The sequence below is a fragment of the Astatotilapia calliptera genome, chromosome 8 (assembly GCF_900246225.1).
Source record: "Astatotilapia calliptera chromosome 8, fAstCal1.2, whole genome shotgun sequence".
Taxonomy (NCBI): domain Eukaryota; kingdom Metazoa; phylum Chordata; class Actinopteri; order Cichliformes; family Cichlidae; genus Astatotilapia; species Astatotilapia calliptera.
This window is the reverse complement of record NC_039309.1, coordinates 16,454,053-16,473,869: the sequence shown is the minus strand read 5'-3', so window position 1 is coordinate 16,473,869 and position 19,817 is coordinate 16,454,053. Positions and strand designations below refer to the sequence as shown.

Below are 19,817 nucleotides of genomic sequence, written 5' to 3'. Positions count from 1 at the left end.
GGCCATTCATTCGAGTCATTGAGACACATTTCACCCCATGTTTTCTAAGCACCTCCCACAGGTTGGATTGGATTAATGTCTTCTTCTTCTGTACCATACAGACTTTGCTAGCTACTCCATTATATAAAGAAATACCTCAAGGTGAAACACGAATCATTAAAATCTTTCCACCAAATTTTTTGGCTTATGTTTGTTCACTAACTTTAAAAATGTTGTGTTTTTTCCATTAACACGGAAAGACACCTGAGAGCTTCACACTGATGGACTCGATTAAACTGTTCACTTTATCTTCCACTGCTTCTCAAAAACATGTTTCTAGAAGTGAATGTCTCACTACAGGTAATACGGCAGTCTGGCATCAGAGCTGTCATTGCTCACGAGTCATTTTCATCGGCTGTCACTGTGTAATCACAAACAAAGGGGTTTGAAACTCTGATCAGCTCTTAGCGAGGCTTTCAAACCCTTCACTGTCTGGGAAACTCCGTTCAGATTTTCAGAAATATGAAGTGATCCGTGTTGTGGAGTTTTTAAGCTTTTGTATTTTTTTAACTCATGTGCACCTCTAACATGCATGTTTGTGTTTCCAGTATTCAGAATCATGTCCACCCCTCCACCCACCCCCAAAACAGTGTAATGCCCTAGTTTTAATAATTGCATTCAAATGCAAATGAGTTTTCCAGCTAAAATTAAACAGAAACATCTTTCCGGACTTTACATTTTCTCTCTGCTTTCACTGGTTTGTTGCACTGCTGCTTGTCAGTCTCTGTTGCACAGCGCCACCTGCTGGCTGGAGAACTCCTCACTTGCCAAACCTCTGCTCCAGTTTAGTTTTAATCTGCAGAAAATGTGACACAGTTTGACTGCTCTGCAGCAGCTTTAAGTGTTTTCATACGTCGGGCACGTGTTTGCCATTATGGCTGCTGTTTGTCATGTGGGCATTTATCTTTTTGGGATGTTTATGTAGCGTTTTATATGAATTCCTACATGCATGGGAAACCCATTTGCAGTCCCTTGCTAACATAAACAGTAAGTGGAATTATCTGCTTCAGCTGTTACCACACACATCTCCTTTTATCTAAAGATTATTTGCTATTGTGACTAAGCTTACGTGTTTCCTCACCGCAACTAATCTGTCTTCCATGATGTGTCCCGCTTTGTAGATCCGGTGATTCCTTTCCTCACGGCAGTAGACCAGCAGCTGCCGACTGCCACCGCCTTCTCCTCCTCCTCCTCCTCGCCGCCTCTTCCTAAAGACTGTGACCTGGAGAGCGAGAGCACTGTCCTATAAGGAGGCGCCTGCCCATATCTGCAGCCCTCGTATAAAAGATGAACCTCTCCAACTGTGCCTGGTCATGAAGGACAACAAACTAATGGTGGCCATCATGGAGGTCAAACAGCTTCCTGTCAGCAAAATACATAAAACATTTCTCCAGTCACATGATTAATCTTTGACATGCTAGTTTATTATATGCGAGCTCTATTAGTATTTTTACCCACTACTACACACACATTTTAACATCACATTATTATAGGGGGTAAGCTAGATGAGTGGCAGTGTGTCTTAGAGCGTTACTACTGGTTGTCTTCACTTTTATAAATGCCATAAGTACAGCTTACAGTCAGTATAGTTATTGATTATATAACACATCTTTAAGCTAAAAGGGGTAAAACATCACTATAAATTAACAGAACTGAGCTGATCCCAGCTCACATCAGCTAAAGGATCCGCTTTGCAACCCCCAGCTCCTTCGCTTCATTCTGTTTTTAATTTAATTCATACGTGTGAAACAGTGTACTAGGAAATCTAGGAGTGATAGTCATGTAAATGCCAAATTTTTGGTTTATAGTCCACATGCAATTGGTGTTTTCCACTGTTTCTACTGTTGTTTAGTGCAGTTCGTGTGTCTCAGCTGTCATCGGCACTCGCTTCCCGACAGTCTTTTCGACCTCCATGATGTTGCCAGATGTGATTTTTGCAGGGAGACTCGTGATACAAAGCCTTCACCCTGCGACATGTACCGGCCCCTCTGTCTTTACACCGCACTCCCTGCAGATCAAGCTCCAGACAATCGTCAAAGAAGAGCGTAGCAGAAACGAAGGGCAGATGTTGGATCAGCACTGCTGTTAGAGACGGTGTTACGGCAATATAAAAGAACACGGTGGGGTAATGTGGGGCAGCTGCCAAACTATGGACTGATAGGACTCAGTTGTATTTGGTGTGAGGTGGGGGTTTTCTGTGTGTGAGTATTTTTCAGTGTTGAACATGGCCTTTGATCAAGAAATAAATAAGTTGTATTTTTAAAAGGTGGATGGAATAGAAACCAAAACAGTTGAAGTGTAGCTGTGACTGCAGGTTTCCAGTCGTCTCAAACACTTAACTTTCCCTTTTCTCCCCCTTTATACTTTTATTTCTTTTTCCTCCTGCCTGTATTTATTTACCAATTTAAAACAAAAATACATTCCCTAGTGGCTTGACATCTTTAATGCAGTCTTTAAATATGCACCATGCCTTATTGGTTCCTCCCACAACTATGAAATACGCATTTACTGTATGGAGGGGGGAGGGGGGGGGTATTCCCTTCTAGTACCACAGTATTTCTAAGAAGCTGTGTCGGTAGCGGGTATATTTCAGGCCGTGTCCGATAAGAAACTGTGCGCGTCTGCATTGTTCTGCAGAAGTTGTGTATTTAAATATATTTTGGGTTTTCTAAGCAGACGTAGCAGGGGTCGACCTGACCCTCCCAGCCTGAATGCAGTCAGTATTTTTTGCCTTTCTGTTTCTCCAGTCTATCTTAGTGTGCTCTCCGGCGTTCGCCAGGGCATTACACACAGCGGGGCTGAGCGTGAGCGAATGTAGTGAAACATCACCCTGAGCAGAAAGATGCATAAAGAGCTGATTTTGCACTTGAGCGCAGGCCAGACTCATTGAGTGGTTTTCTAGTGAACTTGGTTATAGAGGGCTTGGGTTTTTTCCCCTCTCTCTCTGTCTTTCCCACTGAGCTGAGTGAACACGGTGCTGTGATATCTCAGTAGTGATGTGGTGTTAGATTTTTGCCCGGTCTGTTGTTTTTGGATTTTTTTATTTTATTTTAAATGGCTTTGTTGTATTTTCTTTGTAAACTTTGCTTTATTGTTATTATTATTTTTTTGGCCTCTGATAAATGCAGATTTTGGTTCTTAGAGAGCTGACCCAACATGGTACCAGGTGAGAAGGTCTTGGATGCTGGAGTTGCCCTGAAAAGAAGTTGAGTTGTGTTTTTCAGAGACAATCAAAGCATTATGATCCCCTCCTTTCTCTCTCTGTGCACTCTTGTACCTTGCTGCCTTATCCTTGTGCGTTGAGAGAACAAACAAATGCCATTAAACTAGAAATGATGATAATGATGCTGCATTTTTAAGTTCCATAGTTTTATATGTATGCTGTCTGGTGAGCTTAAATATGGGGGGAAAAAACATGTAATATGAATGCTTTCCTTTCCAAAGAAAATAAAGTATATGAAGAAACTATTTAAATCTGTTCCAGGTTGATTGTCTTGTGCCTCGACTCTTGTCCTGTAACAGCCTTAAAGAATGAGGGTTAAAATATTCCTGTAATATGATTTTAAAAAGGGTGACAAATTGCTAATGTCACTGATTAAAAAGCTTTTTTTTTTTGAAATTGCATTAACAAAATGTTACCTATAAACATTTGTTCCTGTTGCCACTGAAGGGCTATATGCAATTATGCTAAAACAATCAGGTTAAACTGAAATAAGATTATTTGGGTCATTAAAATATTTCAGTTGACTGTAGACTGAGCTGTTCACATGACGACTATCCACGCTTTCCACGAGGAGGGTAAGCCACAGAAGCCTGGCCCTTCAGAGTGCTGCCACAGAGGATATTAATGGAAAGATGACTGGAAGGGGAAAGGGTGCACAAGCAACAGGGATGACTGCAGCCCTGAGAGGATTGTTGGAAAAAGTCGATTCAAGAACTTGGGAGACCTTCATGAGGAGTGGATTAGAGCTGGTGTAAGTGCACCAAGAGCCTCCGTCACGCTGCTGTCACGTCCCTAATCTCAAGCCACCAAAGACCAACCAGATGAAGTGTTTTACGTGGGCTAACAAAACCAAACTGTCGCTAAGTTGTTCCCTTTTCAGATGAAAGTACATTTTAAATTGACTAAAGTCTGGAGTAAGAGTGGAGAGGGTACTGTTTCCAGTCACGTCAGGTGCTGCTGCTGGTGGCGCTCTGTGTTTTATCACGTCCAGAGTAACAGCTGTATATCAGCAGGTCGATTTATGATACTTGATATGCTTTCTTCCTTTTACTGCAGATTAGAATTCAGCAGAGATTTGCACATGGACTGATTCATGTTGATACTTATATATCTGCTATCAGCTGATAATAATGGGCGTTCAACACGTGGGTCACTCTAAACCTATCACCTGAAAGCACAGATAAATCAAACGGCGTTACTTTCAGGCATTTGTTTTTATTTAAAACATTTTAAACATATCCTCCATCTGAAAGCAAACAGAAAGGTAAAATGATCACAAAACATTAGCAACTTTTCATGAAAACATATAAAACAGTTATAAAAGAGAACCAATAAGTTAACCTAGCTAGACTAACAGAAGTGTATTTAAACCTAAATATCCAGGGAGGGTAAATGCTACCAGCTGCACAGCTTTTATACATTAACTGCACCGACATGCAAATGACGGGGACGAGAAACACCGTTACTAGACCTGTAGCAGCTAGGAGTGTATTTTTACAAGGTCACAGTCACCTCGTGAGCCTGACTAAAGCTATGCATTAAGAATAAATAAAACGGTAATTTCCTGGTGACACACTTGGATAAGAAAGTGAACTGGGACTTGGAGGACAGGGGAATACAATTTAAAAAAAAAGAAAAAAAAGAAAGAAATGAGCAGTGCATAGCAAAAAACAATGAATTTACAATTTCAATAGTTCATAAACAGAAATACAACACAGCTACAGGTACACTGTACTGTAGAGGAGTCATGACATCACCATGACAACCAGAAATGCAGGAAATGTCCATTTACAGTGTGTTTTTCCTCCCCGCACCCCCTGTTGACGCGCATTCATCCAGAGGCCGCCCACTTGTTGGAGCAGAGATGCATTCAGAACACTAGAAAGACTCGACAAAGTGCACAACCATTAGCCGTTTGCCAGAAGCAAACAGCTCACGCTTCACAACGAAGCTGGCTTTCACCTTTGAGTACAGCCAACAACAAAAAAGGACACTAATCACCCACATGCTCTGAAACTACAGAATTTGACGATGTGCCGATGGCGGGCCGTAAAAGGTGCAGCATTGTTTGCAAAACATCACTCAGAACCCTCAAAACAAATGTGCAAATGAATGTGGATTTCACCGAGTCCTCACAGGGAGAACAGCAGTGATGCTGGATGAATACGAGCGGACGTTCACAGGCTTTAGTTCGGGTGCAAATGGGCTGCATTTACTCAGTTGGTCAATGCGCATGTTGCAATGGATTGTAAGTTGCAGTGACCAGCTGCTGAGGAGTCACAAGGAGACTGCAATTGTTTGGAGACCGGTTGCCTGGTGGGAGGCAACATGTCTCCAAACAATTGCAGTCTGCATCTAATTTATAAACGCAGACAGATTGCATGTTACACTGACTCTGAGTCAGTCTACGCCAGTGTGCGCAACTCATCTGTGTGGTTTCTCTTTGCAGTAGGGAATTCAACTCAACAGTTTGCCAATTGGTTGTATTCTGTTTATCTTCCTGTAAGGTTGCCTAGCACCTATTTGATTTGCAGTTAAATCGCCAACCTGCAGCAACTACGTCAATAGTGGTGGAGGAATTTATGGGCTTCTGGCTGGACTGGGAATACAAGTGGTTAATTTTTGTTTTATGTGAATTTTGACATCAACAGATTTCATGCGATTGCCGGCTTGACCCCCTTCAATCGCAAACTGATAGCAGTCAGACTCCATCTTATTGCCGTTTTATTTCCATCCGAGTCTTCAACGCAACAATTCAAAGGCAAAAAATTGATTGCGAGCTGTCATGGTAGAGTGTTTACACTTGACTGACATAACAATGTAACCTTAAAGGATGCAGGCCAAAGAATCCTCTTCAGATCTGTTTGTTTGTTCAAATGACAAATTTGATTTTATCACTGCAAGATGAGTTTTGACATTTTGAGTTATTTTAACACATTTTATAATAATAATAATAACAAGAAGAAGAAAAATTAAAATATTAATAAAACTTAAATTTGTAAATTTCTACAATCTTTACGGCCTTGCTTTGCTTCCATAGACATCAGATCCTCAACACTTTAGGACCAGAGCTGGGTGTGTGTGACTTTAACTCGCCTCTATCAGAAGAGAAAAGAAAAAGGATTTTCATCATAGATGTCATAGTAAAGGAAATAAATATGACTACAAGTCATACAATTCATGTTCTAGATTCACAATTTGGACATAAATTGTTTAAAAACTCCTACCGTCTACTATTTCTGAATGTTTAAAATATATCCTGCAGTATGGGAGGCAGTGAGCGCACCATCAAACACTAACACTGAACTACACCTGTCAGTCATCTTGAGTCCAGATAACTGTCATCAGCCTACATTTATGCTTCGTCTTTACAATTTTCAAATATGATCTGATAGAAAATATAAACTTTATATAGTCGTATAATAAACATGTAAATAGTCATACCAGTTGTTGTCGTTGCTTAAACCTCACTTTAATGCAGCATCACAATCAACGGCCTTGAAAGGCTTCCTTCTAACAATCTTTACAAATTTACCAATTAATGCGCATTAAAAAGAGATGTAAATAACGTTGATAAGTGGCGGGAGTATTGCGTGTGTGCTGTGGAGTTCCTATTGATCTGTGGACACCTGAATAGTCCTGCTCTACCAGCACCTGAAGTAATAGCACTGCTGCACACGGGGCACTCGTTAACTTGTGGTTTATCTACATACAGATACAGCGCATTTCCATTGTGTTTGCTATAGATGACGTGGTCTCTGTTCCCGTTGGTTTGAGTGTCTGTGTGTGATCTTGGCACTTTGGTTATGGAGAGCAGAGTGAAAACTGAGCCAGCCGGCCTTTTCGGTTTGGCCCGACATCTGCCCGCATTTCTTGCTTCTACCAGGCCAAAGGGGAAGACAGTCTGGGGCTTCTGGGGTTTTCCGGAGTCTGGATCTCACTGAGAGCTCTCTGCAAAAGAAAAACCATAATCTCCTCTTATTTATACTCATTTTACCCCATTATTTTCAGATTTAGAGCACATTCATTTATTCCATAGACAGGGCCGCTTTGCAGCCTAATCAGTTTATAGCTGCAGGCAGCCGGTCTGTGTGAGAGCACTGTTTGAATGCCTCATTGTTTAGTAGGTTTGAGTCTGTCACACGCCTGCTAAATATATCCAAAATATGACCGTCACCTTCTGGAACAAGTCAAATTTAGCCTTGCTCATCTATCAACACCTTGACAGAGAACAGTGGAGTAATAGCTCACCTCAAACTTGGATACGAACTCTGAAAAAATGCCAAAGAAGGTCTCTGTGCTGGAGGACTTGCTGTCCTCTCCAAAGTAGGAGGCCACCTTGGAGAACTCCTCCATGGCTCTGGTCTGCAAAGATTCAAGAGACTGGATCGCAGGGTGGCTGTTCTCCAGGAAAGTCTGTGGGCACAAACATACAAATATACAGGGGCTCTTAATGAATGGTGCAACTGGGTGAAGATTTAGAAAACAATTAGTGATGCTGCCATGATGCCCTGATTTCTCTTGTCTCTATATTTACACTCCTCCATGATAATGGATGGGTGCTACAAAATTGTTTGAGGCAAAGCAAGGTGCCACCACCTGTACACTAACAACTCTTTTACTGAAGTAGTCCTGGTTTGGAAATGTTATTGATATCTATTGAGAGTCCATACAAATATGTCTGGACTTTCCTCTTATACTCCTGGTTACTGACACCTAATAACACGAGCACAGGGAATGTATCGTATTGTTTCTTTGTTGTTTTTCTCCAAATACCCTGCTTTCCTCCCACAGACCGAGGAGCTTGCTTGTTAAATTCGGATTAAATGTCAGACAGATACAGTGCACAAATAAATGTTTGAATGAGTAGCTTTGTGGTCAATTAGACTGTTGAAGTGCAACATTATCATATTATTTGTGTTTGTGTTACTATCCTAAACAACCAGGAAACAGTTAGCTTAGCAGTGCGAAACGGGCAAGTCATTATGTCGCTTGTTTCAACAATATGGAACCCAGACAACAAAACCAGCTGATTTTGTCAAGTTTTTCCTGAGCTTTTATAATATTTTTTACACTTATATTATAACCTGTATGGTAGTAAACATCAGAGTGCTTGTATTCGATGAGAACTGGACAGGGCCAGCCAAGTGATTCCTTTGCTAAGCTGAAATTGCAAAGACACAAGAGTGTCTCTTTAACTCTTAACCGTTGATAAACATCATTCATTTATTTACAGATTTTACTGTAGGGGTGCATGGTGGAACAGCGGTTAACACTGTCACCTCTCAGTATAAGGGTTCAACCCTGCTGCCCACCTGGGCCTTTGTGTGCATGTTCTCCCTATGACATTAATCTGAGTGTCGTTCCTACTGTTTCAGCTTTGTGATAACATGCAAACTACCCATTGTACACCCTGCGTGTGCTGGAATAGGCTCCAGCCTTGAAAATGGATGGGTTTTATCGTACACTCATGACTGAAGTGAAGTGATCGTCAGGGGTAGACTGGATCTTCTGACAGGCCGCCCTGATGTCCTGCACGGTGGAGTGAAGGTCACTCAGCTCTGTTGTAATGGCCCTCTGGTTCACTGTCACAGGGAAATATTGGAGATGAGGTAACAAACCCATTGAAACTCAAAGGAAATATGCAAATCAAACTGTAACAACAGCATAAAATATGCAAAAGAAGCACACCTGATTCTACTGTATATTAACTATTAACTAAGAGCATTGTACCTTTAGCTGCCAGAGGCACTGTTGTGAGGTCTCTGGGAAAGCTGAGCAGCTCTGGGAAGTGTTGGCACAAAGACTTGGCCAAAATGTGGAGAAAGGTGGATTTCCCGTCGACTGTTTTGGTTGTGCTTAGCTAAGAGACAGAAGGAGAAGCGCATGAGCGACTAAACACTGAACTCGAGCTTACCGTGTTGAAGGCACAGACATCCGTGCTGTACCTCAGTTAGGAAGTTGATCTTAAAACTGGTCGTCCTGTTGCTCTTCGGCTGCCCGTTGTTCAGGTAATTTCCCATTGCAAGAACAAACTGTTGGTAAAGTAAAGCCGTAAGTATTCACTGCTAACACAGATATTCACAGATTTATTTTCATTTCGACTGCTCATTTCATACCTCCAGGATCTTGGCTAATTTCTTGCTGCTCCTGAGCTCCACTGAAGCCTTGTAGATGTAATCGTACGCGATCTTCATCTCCTCCGTCCTCTCCTGTAGGGTCGTTTTAAAGTAGAGGCTCCGCAGGCGAGTCTTATAATCAGGCACCATTAGCATCTGAAACACAGACAATGTTAAATCATTTAGTTTTACTCTTTAAAACATGTCTGATCATCTCTGACATTTTTCCCTCACAGTCACCTGGAAAATGAACTGGTCCGGCTCGCTCAGCTTGCCCGGGTCCTGATCAAACTGTTCGTACTGTTTCACCTCTTCTTCGTCTGGGGCATACAGCAGCAGCTGCTTGATGTGGGCCGGCTCCAGCCTGTCGGTGGTCATGTTCATCAACACCTGACGCAGCTCTTCGGGGGAGATTTTCAGATGGGCGATGAGGATGGCTGCAGGGAGGAGGAGGAGGGTGAGTAGGCGGGGGGAAAATGTGGAGAATTTATGTACCAAAGAGGATCACTGTGTTCCCGCTCTGCTGACAAACCCTTCATCTGCGTGTCTTTCACTCACATTTATTACCATGTGTCTGTAACATGTAGCTCTGAAACCCAGAGTCACATCATAAACCCGCTAATTAACAGTGAATTAGCAGTGCCGTGACAGAAGACAGAAGTTGCTGTGCCAAAGAGTCCAATCTGGATAACTGCAGAGAAGCAAGGCATCATTTTTAGACTTTTCATTGTCTTGCTATATTGCTACACTGGCCTCTATTGTTACACTGACGTAAGATGACTCTTTGTAATTCTTTGATCAAATTTGGCCAAATCTGATCCACGATCTAAGAAGAACATAAATATACATGTCTTTTTCTTCTTGTAGAGACTCACTCTTTTTCCTTGTGAATGAAACATGAACGACCTGTTGGTACTGTTAGGTTTGCCTACTTCGTGACTTGCTTGCTGTGTAATTATATTGTCCTCAACGTTCCAGCGAATAGGTTCAAGCTACAAACCTATCAGGTACCAGTTAGCACAAAGCAAATCTAGAGAAAAATCAGTCAGAAGGTATAAGGAGAGAGCAATGATCTGTGGCCAAATCCATTTTCTTTAAGGGAGTTATCTCGCTGCTACTTCTGCAGTGCACTTGTTTTCACCTTCATTCAGGTTAATCACTTTATCAGTTAATTTTCATCAAGTTTATCAGCTATATATTATCTTGTGGGCACAATGTGGATTTGATACCTTGTCTAAATAGTGTCTATAATTCCTCTTCCACATCAGTTACGCAGAAAATGTTTGGCCTTCGTTAAGTGATGTTCTTTGTCTTCTACTTGTGCAACGTTTTTGTAACTATAAAAGGTATTTTTGCTGCAGTCTCACATCCTTGATCCTCGACCCTTGTGTCGTGTTTGTGTGGCACTCACAGGCATTGTAGGCTTTCTTATGAGACAGAATCTCCACCACGTCTTTCTTTTTTAAGTTCTCTGGCTGGAAGGCTGGCTCTGGAGGAGAGACTGATAATTTTAACAAACAGTGTAAGGATGCGTTCTCCTGGCACCAGGGGTCAATACGCAAACTAAGTCTAAGAGGCTGAACGTGGCGGGTTGGTGGGTTAATAACACACTCTGCCATTAGAGGCCAATAAAATGATTTTTAATCGGTAACAGCAAGTTGTGTGGTTTGTTTTTTACATAGGCAGATCTGTGTTATTACTGATAATCATGACAGAAAACAAGAGGGGGATATGGTGCCGTATGGAGAATGGATTTGAGGTGCAGGTGAATGAAGCAGCTCCAATGGAGAACATAACTGTGAAGGTACAAACACAACAGGCGACGTCAATAAAGACACACATATATTCAGATGCAATGCAAATGTATCGTTTTAGACACAAAGAGGTTAAGATGACTTGATGTGTATGAATTGATGAAGACGTGACAAAGTTACAAAATCACTCACTGGATCTGCGTTGAGTCCCAAAGTGCAGGTCCAGGTCTAAGTGCTTCACCATGTCGGTGAGCTTGTCATACTCTGAATCCTCCCCGAGCTAAACACAGACAAGGACACACTGTACTCTCCGAAGGCACAGTCAAACTCAGCTTTTTTAACTTATTTCTTTTATGTTTGGTGTTCAGATTTTATTCATGTCTGATAGGAATATATGCTGGGATCAAAAAGGCTCAACGTTTTAACATCTAAAAGCAGATCAAGTCTGGCACAGCCTCTGTTTACAAAAACAACATTGTTGCCTTGATGACTCATCGGAGACACATAAGGAGGTTTTTCCAAATATGGATGGAGATATGTAGGAGTAGTGAGAAAACTCACAGTCCGAGTGGGTAGATTCACATGTTGTTTTCTTTTTTTACCGACAGAGCCATACATATACGTATCCGTACAGCCTCTAACCACAGGGTAATGCAAGATAACTGGAGATCACCACTCACCTGACCCCATATTGTTCCCTCAGAGTTCTCCACCTGCTCCCAGCGGAGCCTCTTTACACTCATGTGGTTAACGTCTGAGGCTTGCTGGCCCGGCTTGGGCAGCGGAGGTGGGTCACAAGGAGGAGGTAATGGTGGAGGAGGTGGTGGTGGAGCCTTGAAGATGGAAAAACAGTTACTTAACACTTAAGCCATAGTGTTCTAGTTCAGCACAAAGACAGCAGTTCTCACTACTGAATCATATTCCCACTGTGCGCATGGACCTCACAAGTTTCTTGTATACTCTTTAGCAGTTGTAGACAAAGAAATTATTACTGCTATTATTAGTTATTTAGGGTATGGGTCTGTCGTGGAAAGCAACAGCAAAACCGGGGACAGAGCACGAGGTTAAGCTAGAAAGAGCATGGCAGGAAGTACTGGGGTTGAGATGGGTTGCAAAGTGGCTTACAGCACACTGTGGACAGGATAAAGAAGATTAAAACAAAATAAATAGATTTCCCACTCAGGTCTATAGGAGAATATCAGCTGAACTGTGTTGCAAAGAGATCATGTGACCTATCGGGATGAAGTTGATGGTCTGCCTGAATGCTGTTCTCGAGTAATGAAGTCCAATTAAAATCTGGAATCATGTTAAATTCACGAACAGTGTTGGGGGAATTTGGGGTTTTGGTGGAAGAATACAGTCTCAGACTGGTCATGTAGTCCTTTTATTTCTCCTTATCCTCTGACGTCCCACAGGTCAAACCACACAGAGTCAAGGTTGGGCTACACTTAACATACTGAAGGCGTTAACTTTCAAATCAAGCCTCTTAAGTGGTTTTTGGCCTAATAGATCTTCTGTCATAAAAGGCACATTTGGGGATGAAATAGATTTTAAAAAGTTGATTATAGATCAGACGGTACATCAAATCCGAAACTGGCTGCTGGCAAACATGAGCGATGTTAAAAGGTTAAAATGGGGCAAATGATGCAGAATCTTGATTAGCACCAGAGTGTTTAAGTGCTAGTTTGCACCTCTGTTGGTTGCAGCACTGATGGAGTGAACCTCTTTGTGTTTTCATTTTCTATTTCTGTGTGCTGATGTCTTATTTGTACTTCAAGTAACAAGACAAAAAACAAACAAACCACAAAGTGCAGATGTTACCTGTTTGGAGGTGTGGTGTTCCTGCCTTGTGGTTTCCAAGGTCTTCATGTGACTGGGGAGGGTGGAGTGAGAGGTTGGAGGCTGCGAGAGCAGCGAGGAGCCCGCGTGGCCCTGGCTTTGACATTGGGATGGGCTGTGCTCCTGGAGGGACGGCGGCAGTGGGCCCTGGTAGCTGTGTTGGTGGTGGAGCTGGTGGTGCCTCTGCAGGACGAGCTGGCTCGGCCTCAGCAGCTGCGGGGAGGGCTGCGGGGAGGGCTGGCGGATAGGCTGAGGCTGGCTGAACTGTCGTGGGAGGTAGGTGGGGCGGGAGCGCAAGGTTTTGGTGGAGGTCAGGGTTGTGTGGCCGAGGCGGGTGGTGGGTTGGAAGCGCTGGAGAGTCTTCTCATTTTCGTCTCTGCTCGGGTGCTTTTTGTGTAGGGGAGAGCGGCTGGACAGGATGGTCCTCGGAGGGGGTGGAGGAGGAGGGATGATGGGGTGGTGCGGTTGGAAGGGCATCCGGCTGCGGGGCACGTGCTCGGGTGAGAAGCGCACTGGTGGGAGAGGGTCGGTAAACGGAATGGGAGGGGGTATGAGAGCCTGCAAGGGCGGAGGAGGCGGGGGGCTTTGGGTGGGAGGTGGTGGGATCGGTTCGGATCCAGAGGAGTAGCAGGGAGAGGAGGCCTCGTCGCTGCTGCTGTGATCCTCACTGCCGCTGCTGAGCTGCCGGGGCATGAAGCCGATTTCCTGGTCCTCCTGGAAGCTCATCTGGAGGGAGGAGGAGTGCACCATCAGCCCCGAGAACCACCTTCACCTCCACATAGTCTAGTAAACGGCTAATAAACAGCTTCTACGTTTTAAAATCCAGTCTATTCAAGCTGATTAGGTTATTATTAGGTTCATTACGGCTTTGACGTTTGCTTGAAATGTTGTACTGAAACTTACTCCACTGCCTGTTTATATTTGAACAGAAAAAGCGACACGGGGTGCGATCAGAATGTTTTGGAACTCTGACAATTTATTTTAAAGAAAGGTTTTGTCTTTGTGCACCTCTGGACTACTTCTAATAGTGCTGCTTTTTACGTCCCATTCATCTGTGATTTCTATCTAGACCACAAACGTTGGCTAAAAGCCGACATCTGTGTCAGACTGACCCAGCTTTAATGTCCTGAACCATCTGTGCTGGTGAGAGGTGGGTGTCCGGCTACCACCAGCGAACCAAAAAGCAGTTTTCAGTACATAAAGTCCAAGCTTGCTCAGGAAGGTCAGACTGTTCACACAAACTTCTACTTCAGCTCCATGCAGATCTGGCTCCCTACAACTCTATCTTTTCCCCAGAAATAAAGTTAAAGTTAACTAGTTCACTAAAATCAATGCAGAGGTGCACGAAGATGCAATCTTGAAGGGGTGACTAGCCAAATTCAAGTTTGCTTGTTTAAAAAGGAGATTTTAATTTACAGGTGTAATCCCAAAATATATTTATCACACTTCATAGCAAGTTCAGAAATTCTGCTTTTTTTTTTCTCTCTTTTTGACTTTTAGAATAGAAAATATCTACAAAATAACATCAAATCAAAGTGCTGATCTACAGAATTTAAAACCCATGCACTTAAATATCTCCAAACCTCTATATAAAAACTATGAAAATAACAATACAATATATTATAATATAACATAATGTGAATGGAAAAGAACCGTGACAATGCTATAAAAATCCCAGTACTTATTCTAAATACAGATTACTAAACAGAAACATGTAGATAAAACTATGATATAACTGAGTATCGTTTTACTTACAGGCACAACTCTTCTTCTGAAACCATGACAACCACCTTGATATATCTGTTCGTGTGACACAAGTGTTCATTGTAGCGTACATTAGAGGTGCTCTAATGTAAACATGCAACACTACAACGTTAATACTTCTCTAAATGTTCAACTTGCTTACTGTTTATTAAGGAGCAAATGCACAAACAACAGATTTTCTCCTTATCATGCTAAATATATAAATCGAGATCACGGTGGTCTAACAGCTTCCACGCCGCAGCGGCGCACATTCTGTGCAACTGAGTCAGACAGGATGACATTTTCCCGTCTGGCCCAATCAATATTGTGGCAGTGAAAGTGAAAGTATGACCAGCATTAGCTTTTATTACAGCATTACTCGCACTCTGCATTGAAATTTAAACTCACTTGTAATTTAAAAGTAATGAATGTAGCAGCTTTAAATGTGAAATATAGACAATAATAATAATCCTGTGATGCATGACGCACGTTAATTGCAGGCACGGCTTCCAGTTATTCCTCTCACTGAACCAGCACCTACAAGAGTCTGAAGGTTTAATCAATGGAGATTTTATACTTGTAGAATGTAAACATTACAGAAGCTAGCTCCTTCTGCATAGGCTGCTGTAGGCTGAATAGTAAGTCACTCACTCTTAAGGTTAGGTCCATAAATTGTTAGACAAGTCTGGTTTAAAATCCACTGTGGGCTAGGGGTCAGGGCTCAACAATGAGAGCGTTCCACTTTTTCTGCTCCTGCTCCAAATAAAGGTAAAACACTTGTAGCATAGTTCTGCCTCTCACAGCTGGCAGCTCAGCGGTGGAATAACTGAAAATCACGTCTTAAGAAACAATAACGCCTGTTTTTCTTCCTCACCTCCTCGTAGTCGTTCTCCCCGGGCACGAAGTCATCCACCAGAGTGACCCGGTGGCCCAGCTGCTCGCTCAGGGAGTCCAGGAACTTGTCTGTGTCTCGGCTGCGTGGCGGCCGGGAGAAGGTGAACAGTTTTTTGCGGTGGGTCAGCACGTTGTGGCCGCTGTCTGAGTGATGAGGGGAGGCCGGGGGGCTCTCCAGACTGACATAAGGGTTGGAGTCTATGCTGCTTTGATGGTGGATTTCATACACGGGAGTGGGAAGAGGCTCCTTCCAAGACAGGGACAGGCCAGATTTACGATTACCTGTAGAGACGCACATTAAAAACGATGGCCTCGATTTATATTTAGGCCACCTTGACGTGAGGATCTTTCCTCTTAGTAAATATCTGACATTCTAGACCATGTAGTCACCAGGAGGATTATTTCTTCTGAGAGGTAACCATTGCAAAATAAATAAAAAAATAAACTGAAAGCTTGTGTGTTTGAGTGGTTGCCATGCCATGTTCACATCAGACTGGCAAAAAAATAGCATCACTTAGCAGCAATTCTGCTTGTTTGCCACCTATAAGGACACATCGTCCACCACAACCCCCCAAATCTCATCATGATGTAAACATGGCATCAGTCACGTGCCACCAAGGCCCAAAACTGATCGGCTTCTATCACTTTGCATGTCATTTTATCTGTTCATTATGCAAATATGGGACCCTGGTGGCTTAAAACAGCAAGATGAAAGCATGTATCTGAAAGCGTGTGGATGCGGTGAGTTTTTAGGGACCCAGAATACCTGTGAGGGTGGGGAGTGTGAGGGGAGAGAGAGGGCTCTCGGGCTCTGGTGAGGAGCCGCACTGCAGTGGAGGCACACTCTTTCCTGCGTACACGTTCTCCAGCTCCGTATACACACCTGTCATCTACAGATGAAGGCATGATCATCTCATTAGCACATTATTGCTGGGCACATTTTCTTTGAAGGTCTGCTGCTTATTAGTGTTTTAATATTTTTTTTTTTTCGGTTAAGCTGCAGACTCACATCTGACCAATTATCAAAGTAATAGTAATGATCAGCAAACCTTCAAATCAAGTGAGACCAGAGAGCACAGAGATCATAGCTAGCGTTCCGTAAATGCCAGTCGCTGAGGAGCTAGGCGCGGGAAAGCTGCGGGTATACCTACATGATTGAGGTCAGGGGACTCGGGGAAGGAGGTTCCATCTCCTGACTGCCTCTCCTCCGGGCTCCCGGATTCATCGATATGAATTCCTAAAGCACAATAAAGCATGAACAGTGATACGTGTTCATCCACCATCCACCTCCAGCCTGGGAGGAGAGCGGATGAAGCAGAGCAGAACAGCGCAGAAGGAGCAAAAAAAGCTCAGGTCCCGCAACGGGGGTTAGCAATGGTAATGGAAAACTGGGGAAAAGTAAAGTACCTGAAGCCTGAAACAGCCAGGAAATAAACACTGTTTCAAACTGAGAGGTTGGGGAAGTTTTTAAAAGCAAACGGATGCTGAGAAATGGATGTAATGTATGACCTGGTGATGACTTTTTTTCTTTTTGTTAGTAGCAGTCCTATGTGAGCTCAAACACTTACACACATTCCCACCTGGGACTTGGCCACTGCAAATAAAGCCTCATTACTTATCTCTGATAAGACCTGGATCAATGGGAATTTAGGTAGCGGCGGGTGAATAGTACAGTAACTTCATCAGGAATCCCCATTTACTGTCTCATCGTCGATTTCTCTTGTATGAGTTGTGTTATAACGATGGGAACACAGATTTAAATAAGCACACAGCTTATTAGCAATAACAACCCCATTTAAATCCCTCTTGCTTTACAGATTTCATTAAAGTGGCATTAACATTCTGTGTTGGTCACCTGGGGCAAACAACCTTGTTACGACACCATTTCAGTTCATCCAGCAGTGACGAAGCAACGTTCCCACTCAAGTCTCTCTTTTTTTGCCTCCCGAGGGAAAAAAATCTTCATCTTCATCAGCTAAATGTTCACCGGCTCTACCTTTAATTGCTAACTTTGTCTTCCAGCTGTCTTTGCGCTGTAGCCTACAGTGGCTTATTAAAGCTTTTACATCAAAGAAAGGTTGCCCGACGACAAGATAAATTGCTTAAAGTGGTTATATTGTAGCAGATGTGTTGCAGGAAGGAGCTCGAAGGCTTTTTAAAACCTTTGTATCAAACCCAGCTGAACAATTTCTGGAATTATAATGATTTTGTGCTAAAGGACAACAGGCTCTCATTGAACATGTTTATCCCGCTGGGACGTTGCCGTGCATAAGCGTACCCATTCCTAGGTGAGTCCCGATGATGCAGTCATCGGAGCTCCTCTCTCGGACGTTGTTGCGGTACGACGACCCCGTCACCCGCATGGAGCTGCTGCGCCGGTGGTGCTCTGGACCGTTGTCAGGCTCTAATAATGCTGCAAAACACACACACACACACACACACACACACACACACACACACACACACACACACACACACACACACACACACACACACACACACACACACACAGGGTCAGATTGGCTCTACTTTGCTATTTATATAAAAAGCACGATAAACATCGATAGTACATCATGATAAAAATCCAATTCAACTTCTCATTCGTTTCATGCCTCACCGTTGCTCTTGTAGCCAAGGAAACGAGACAGCTTGCCCTGGCAGCGCTCCTGTTCATCGTAGGTCAGCAGCTGGTAGATGAACTTCCAGATCAGCTGCTTGGCTGGAGTGTCCAACACTGGAAACACGTCCACGATCAGGGTGTCCACGTTCCTGCAAACACACGTGCTCCATATCCACTCACTGTCTTCTTTATATAATTCCTGCTCATGGCTGACTATCATTCAGTGCAAGGGTTTATTTTATATTCTTTGTACCATGTAAAGCTGAAAAAGAGACGCTGGGAGAGAGCAATGAAAAGGGTGGGAGGATAACAAAGATGTCACTTATGGTATGATTTATGTTGTTGGGTGTACGCTGTATGCATATAGAGTTGAATAACAGTGGTATTTTAATCCTGCTGCCTCACATGTTTGCATCATGTGCTGAGCTAATTCATCATCCTGTATCAGAACCTAACTTAAGCTGTAACTTCCTGCTTCAGCTGCTAACCCTTCATTTGCTCAATAATCCATGTCTTCTTTTGCTAACAGATTCCTCTGTAACCCTGTAACCCTCTGCTCCCTGTCCCTTCGCTCACTGACCTGTGCTGGAAGAATGTCTCTAAAGCTTTGCAGACACTGTATCTCTCCTGGATGGTCAGCAGGTGCTCCAGCTGCTGGCTGAAAGTCCGCCCGTGGACTTTGATGCTCGGTGGAAGAATCTCTGCAACCCACTGCAGAGAACTGAGACCAGGAGACCTGGACAGCATGTATGGAGGAAACCAAACATTAATTTTTCCATTCCTACTTACTGAACTAATCCTTCTCCTTCATTCAAAACTAATACACTGCTACAGGCTAGGTCTAGTGTCAGATTTTTGGTGTGCTAACCTAGAGCGTGGCAATGTGGTGGGGGCCAGACTAGAGGATTCATCTGCATCTGTTTGGTCTGAAGAAAAGTCAGATGGACCCTCCTCCACCACGAGAGTGGGCACTGCCCCGCTGCCCTGCAGCATAGACACCACCTTCTCATGGGAGCAGTTCCTAAAGCAAGGGGAACAAAAAGGAGAGACGATGGCTGTTAGCTGTATAATAGAAGGACTGAAGCAATGTGCACAAACCAGCAGAATCACTGTGTTATTATGTAATACTAAGATAAGTATTGAAATTGAAAAATTATGTAAGCAGACATACATAAAAACTACATTTAACAGGATTATATAATAAAAAATATTTTGTTTCAGTCTGCCCAGAAACACTGCTGCTGCTCTAAGACACCTTGCAAGCCACGAGAAGCTTCCCACACTTACTTCTATATTTTGGTACAATATGTGAGAGCATCTTGTTCTTTATGTGATGTACACAGACACTATGAATCCAAATATAAGCCCTGGTAATCACGTACTGCAAAGTTTTAACAAATACACGTTGTTGTTTTTTTACCTTAAAGGTATGAGGACTGCAAAAATAATTGTTTCCATCATTATAACAAATATATCATTTTCCACATTGTTGCAGACGCTTTGTAAACACTAGACTGTAACGTCCAAATCTCTTGTACTTTCTTTTCCTCCTTCTTGCTGGCGAGCACCTCCCACTGTTTTCCTGA

General features: G+C 43.1%; 2 protein-coding genes across 18 annotated transcripts in view; one reads left to right on the top strand and one right to left on the bottom strand.

Moving 5' to 3' along the window:
* The window catches only part of arhgap17a (Rho GTPase activating protein 17a), a 35,465-nt gene extending 31,952 nt beyond the window's left edge, over positions 1-3,513 (top strand). For 6 of the 7 annotated variants that reach the window (XM_026179046.1, XM_026179045.1, XM_026179044.1 and 3 more), the window contains one exon: positions 1,161-3,513. In XM_026179046.1, the coding sequence (XP_026034831.1) occupies positions 1,161-1,288 (128 nt within the window). In that variant the 3' untranslated portion in view covers positions 1,289-3,513. The remainder of the gene's footprint in view (positions 1-1,160) is intronic. The other variant, XM_026179047.1, reaches the window with a different exon arrangement.
* Positions 3,514-6,220: 2,707 nt separating this feature from the next.
* The window catches only part of grid2ipb (glutamate receptor, ionotropic, delta 2 (Grid2) interacting protein, b), a 45,993-nt gene continuing 32,396 nt past the window's right edge, over positions 6,221-19,817 (bottom strand). For 7 of the 11 annotated variants that reach the window (XM_026179038.1, XM_026179037.1, XM_026179039.1 and 4 more), the window contains 19 exons: positions 19,100-19,252; positions 18,812-18,967; positions 18,229-18,380; positions 17,890-18,024; positions 16,763-16,848; positions 16,378-16,501; positions 15,592-15,893; positions 14,730-14,774; positions 12,957-13,700; positions 11,816-11,968; positions 11,328-11,415; positions 10,793-10,882; positions 9,622-9,818; positions 9,382-9,537; positions 9,211-9,297; positions 8,996-9,125; positions 8,729-8,847; positions 7,514-7,678; positions 6,221-7,213 (listed from right to left, as the gene is read on the bottom strand). In XM_026179038.1, the coding sequence (XP_026034823.1) occupies positions 7,142-7,213; positions 7,514-7,678; positions 8,729-8,847; positions 8,996-9,125; positions 9,211-9,297; positions 9,382-9,537; positions 9,622-9,818; positions 10,793-10,882; positions 11,328-11,415; positions 11,816-11,968; positions 12,957-13,700; positions 14,730-14,774; positions 15,592-15,893; positions 16,378-16,501; positions 16,763-16,848; positions 17,890-18,024; positions 18,229-18,380; positions 18,812-18,967; positions 19,100-19,252 (3,154 nt within the window). In that variant the 3' untranslated portion in view covers positions 6,221-7,141. The remainder of the gene's footprint in view (positions 7,214-7,513; positions 7,679-8,728; positions 8,848-8,995; positions 9,126-9,210; positions 9,298-9,381; positions 9,538-9,621; positions 9,819-10,792; positions 10,883-11,327; positions 11,416-11,815; positions 11,969-12,956; positions 13,701-14,729; positions 14,775-15,591; positions 15,894-16,377; positions 16,502-16,762; positions 16,849-17,889; positions 18,025-18,228; positions 18,381-18,811; positions 18,968-19,099; positions 19,253-19,817) is intronic. The other 4 variants (XM_026179042.1, XM_026179043.1, XM_026179034.1 and 1 more) reach the window with 3 other exon arrangements.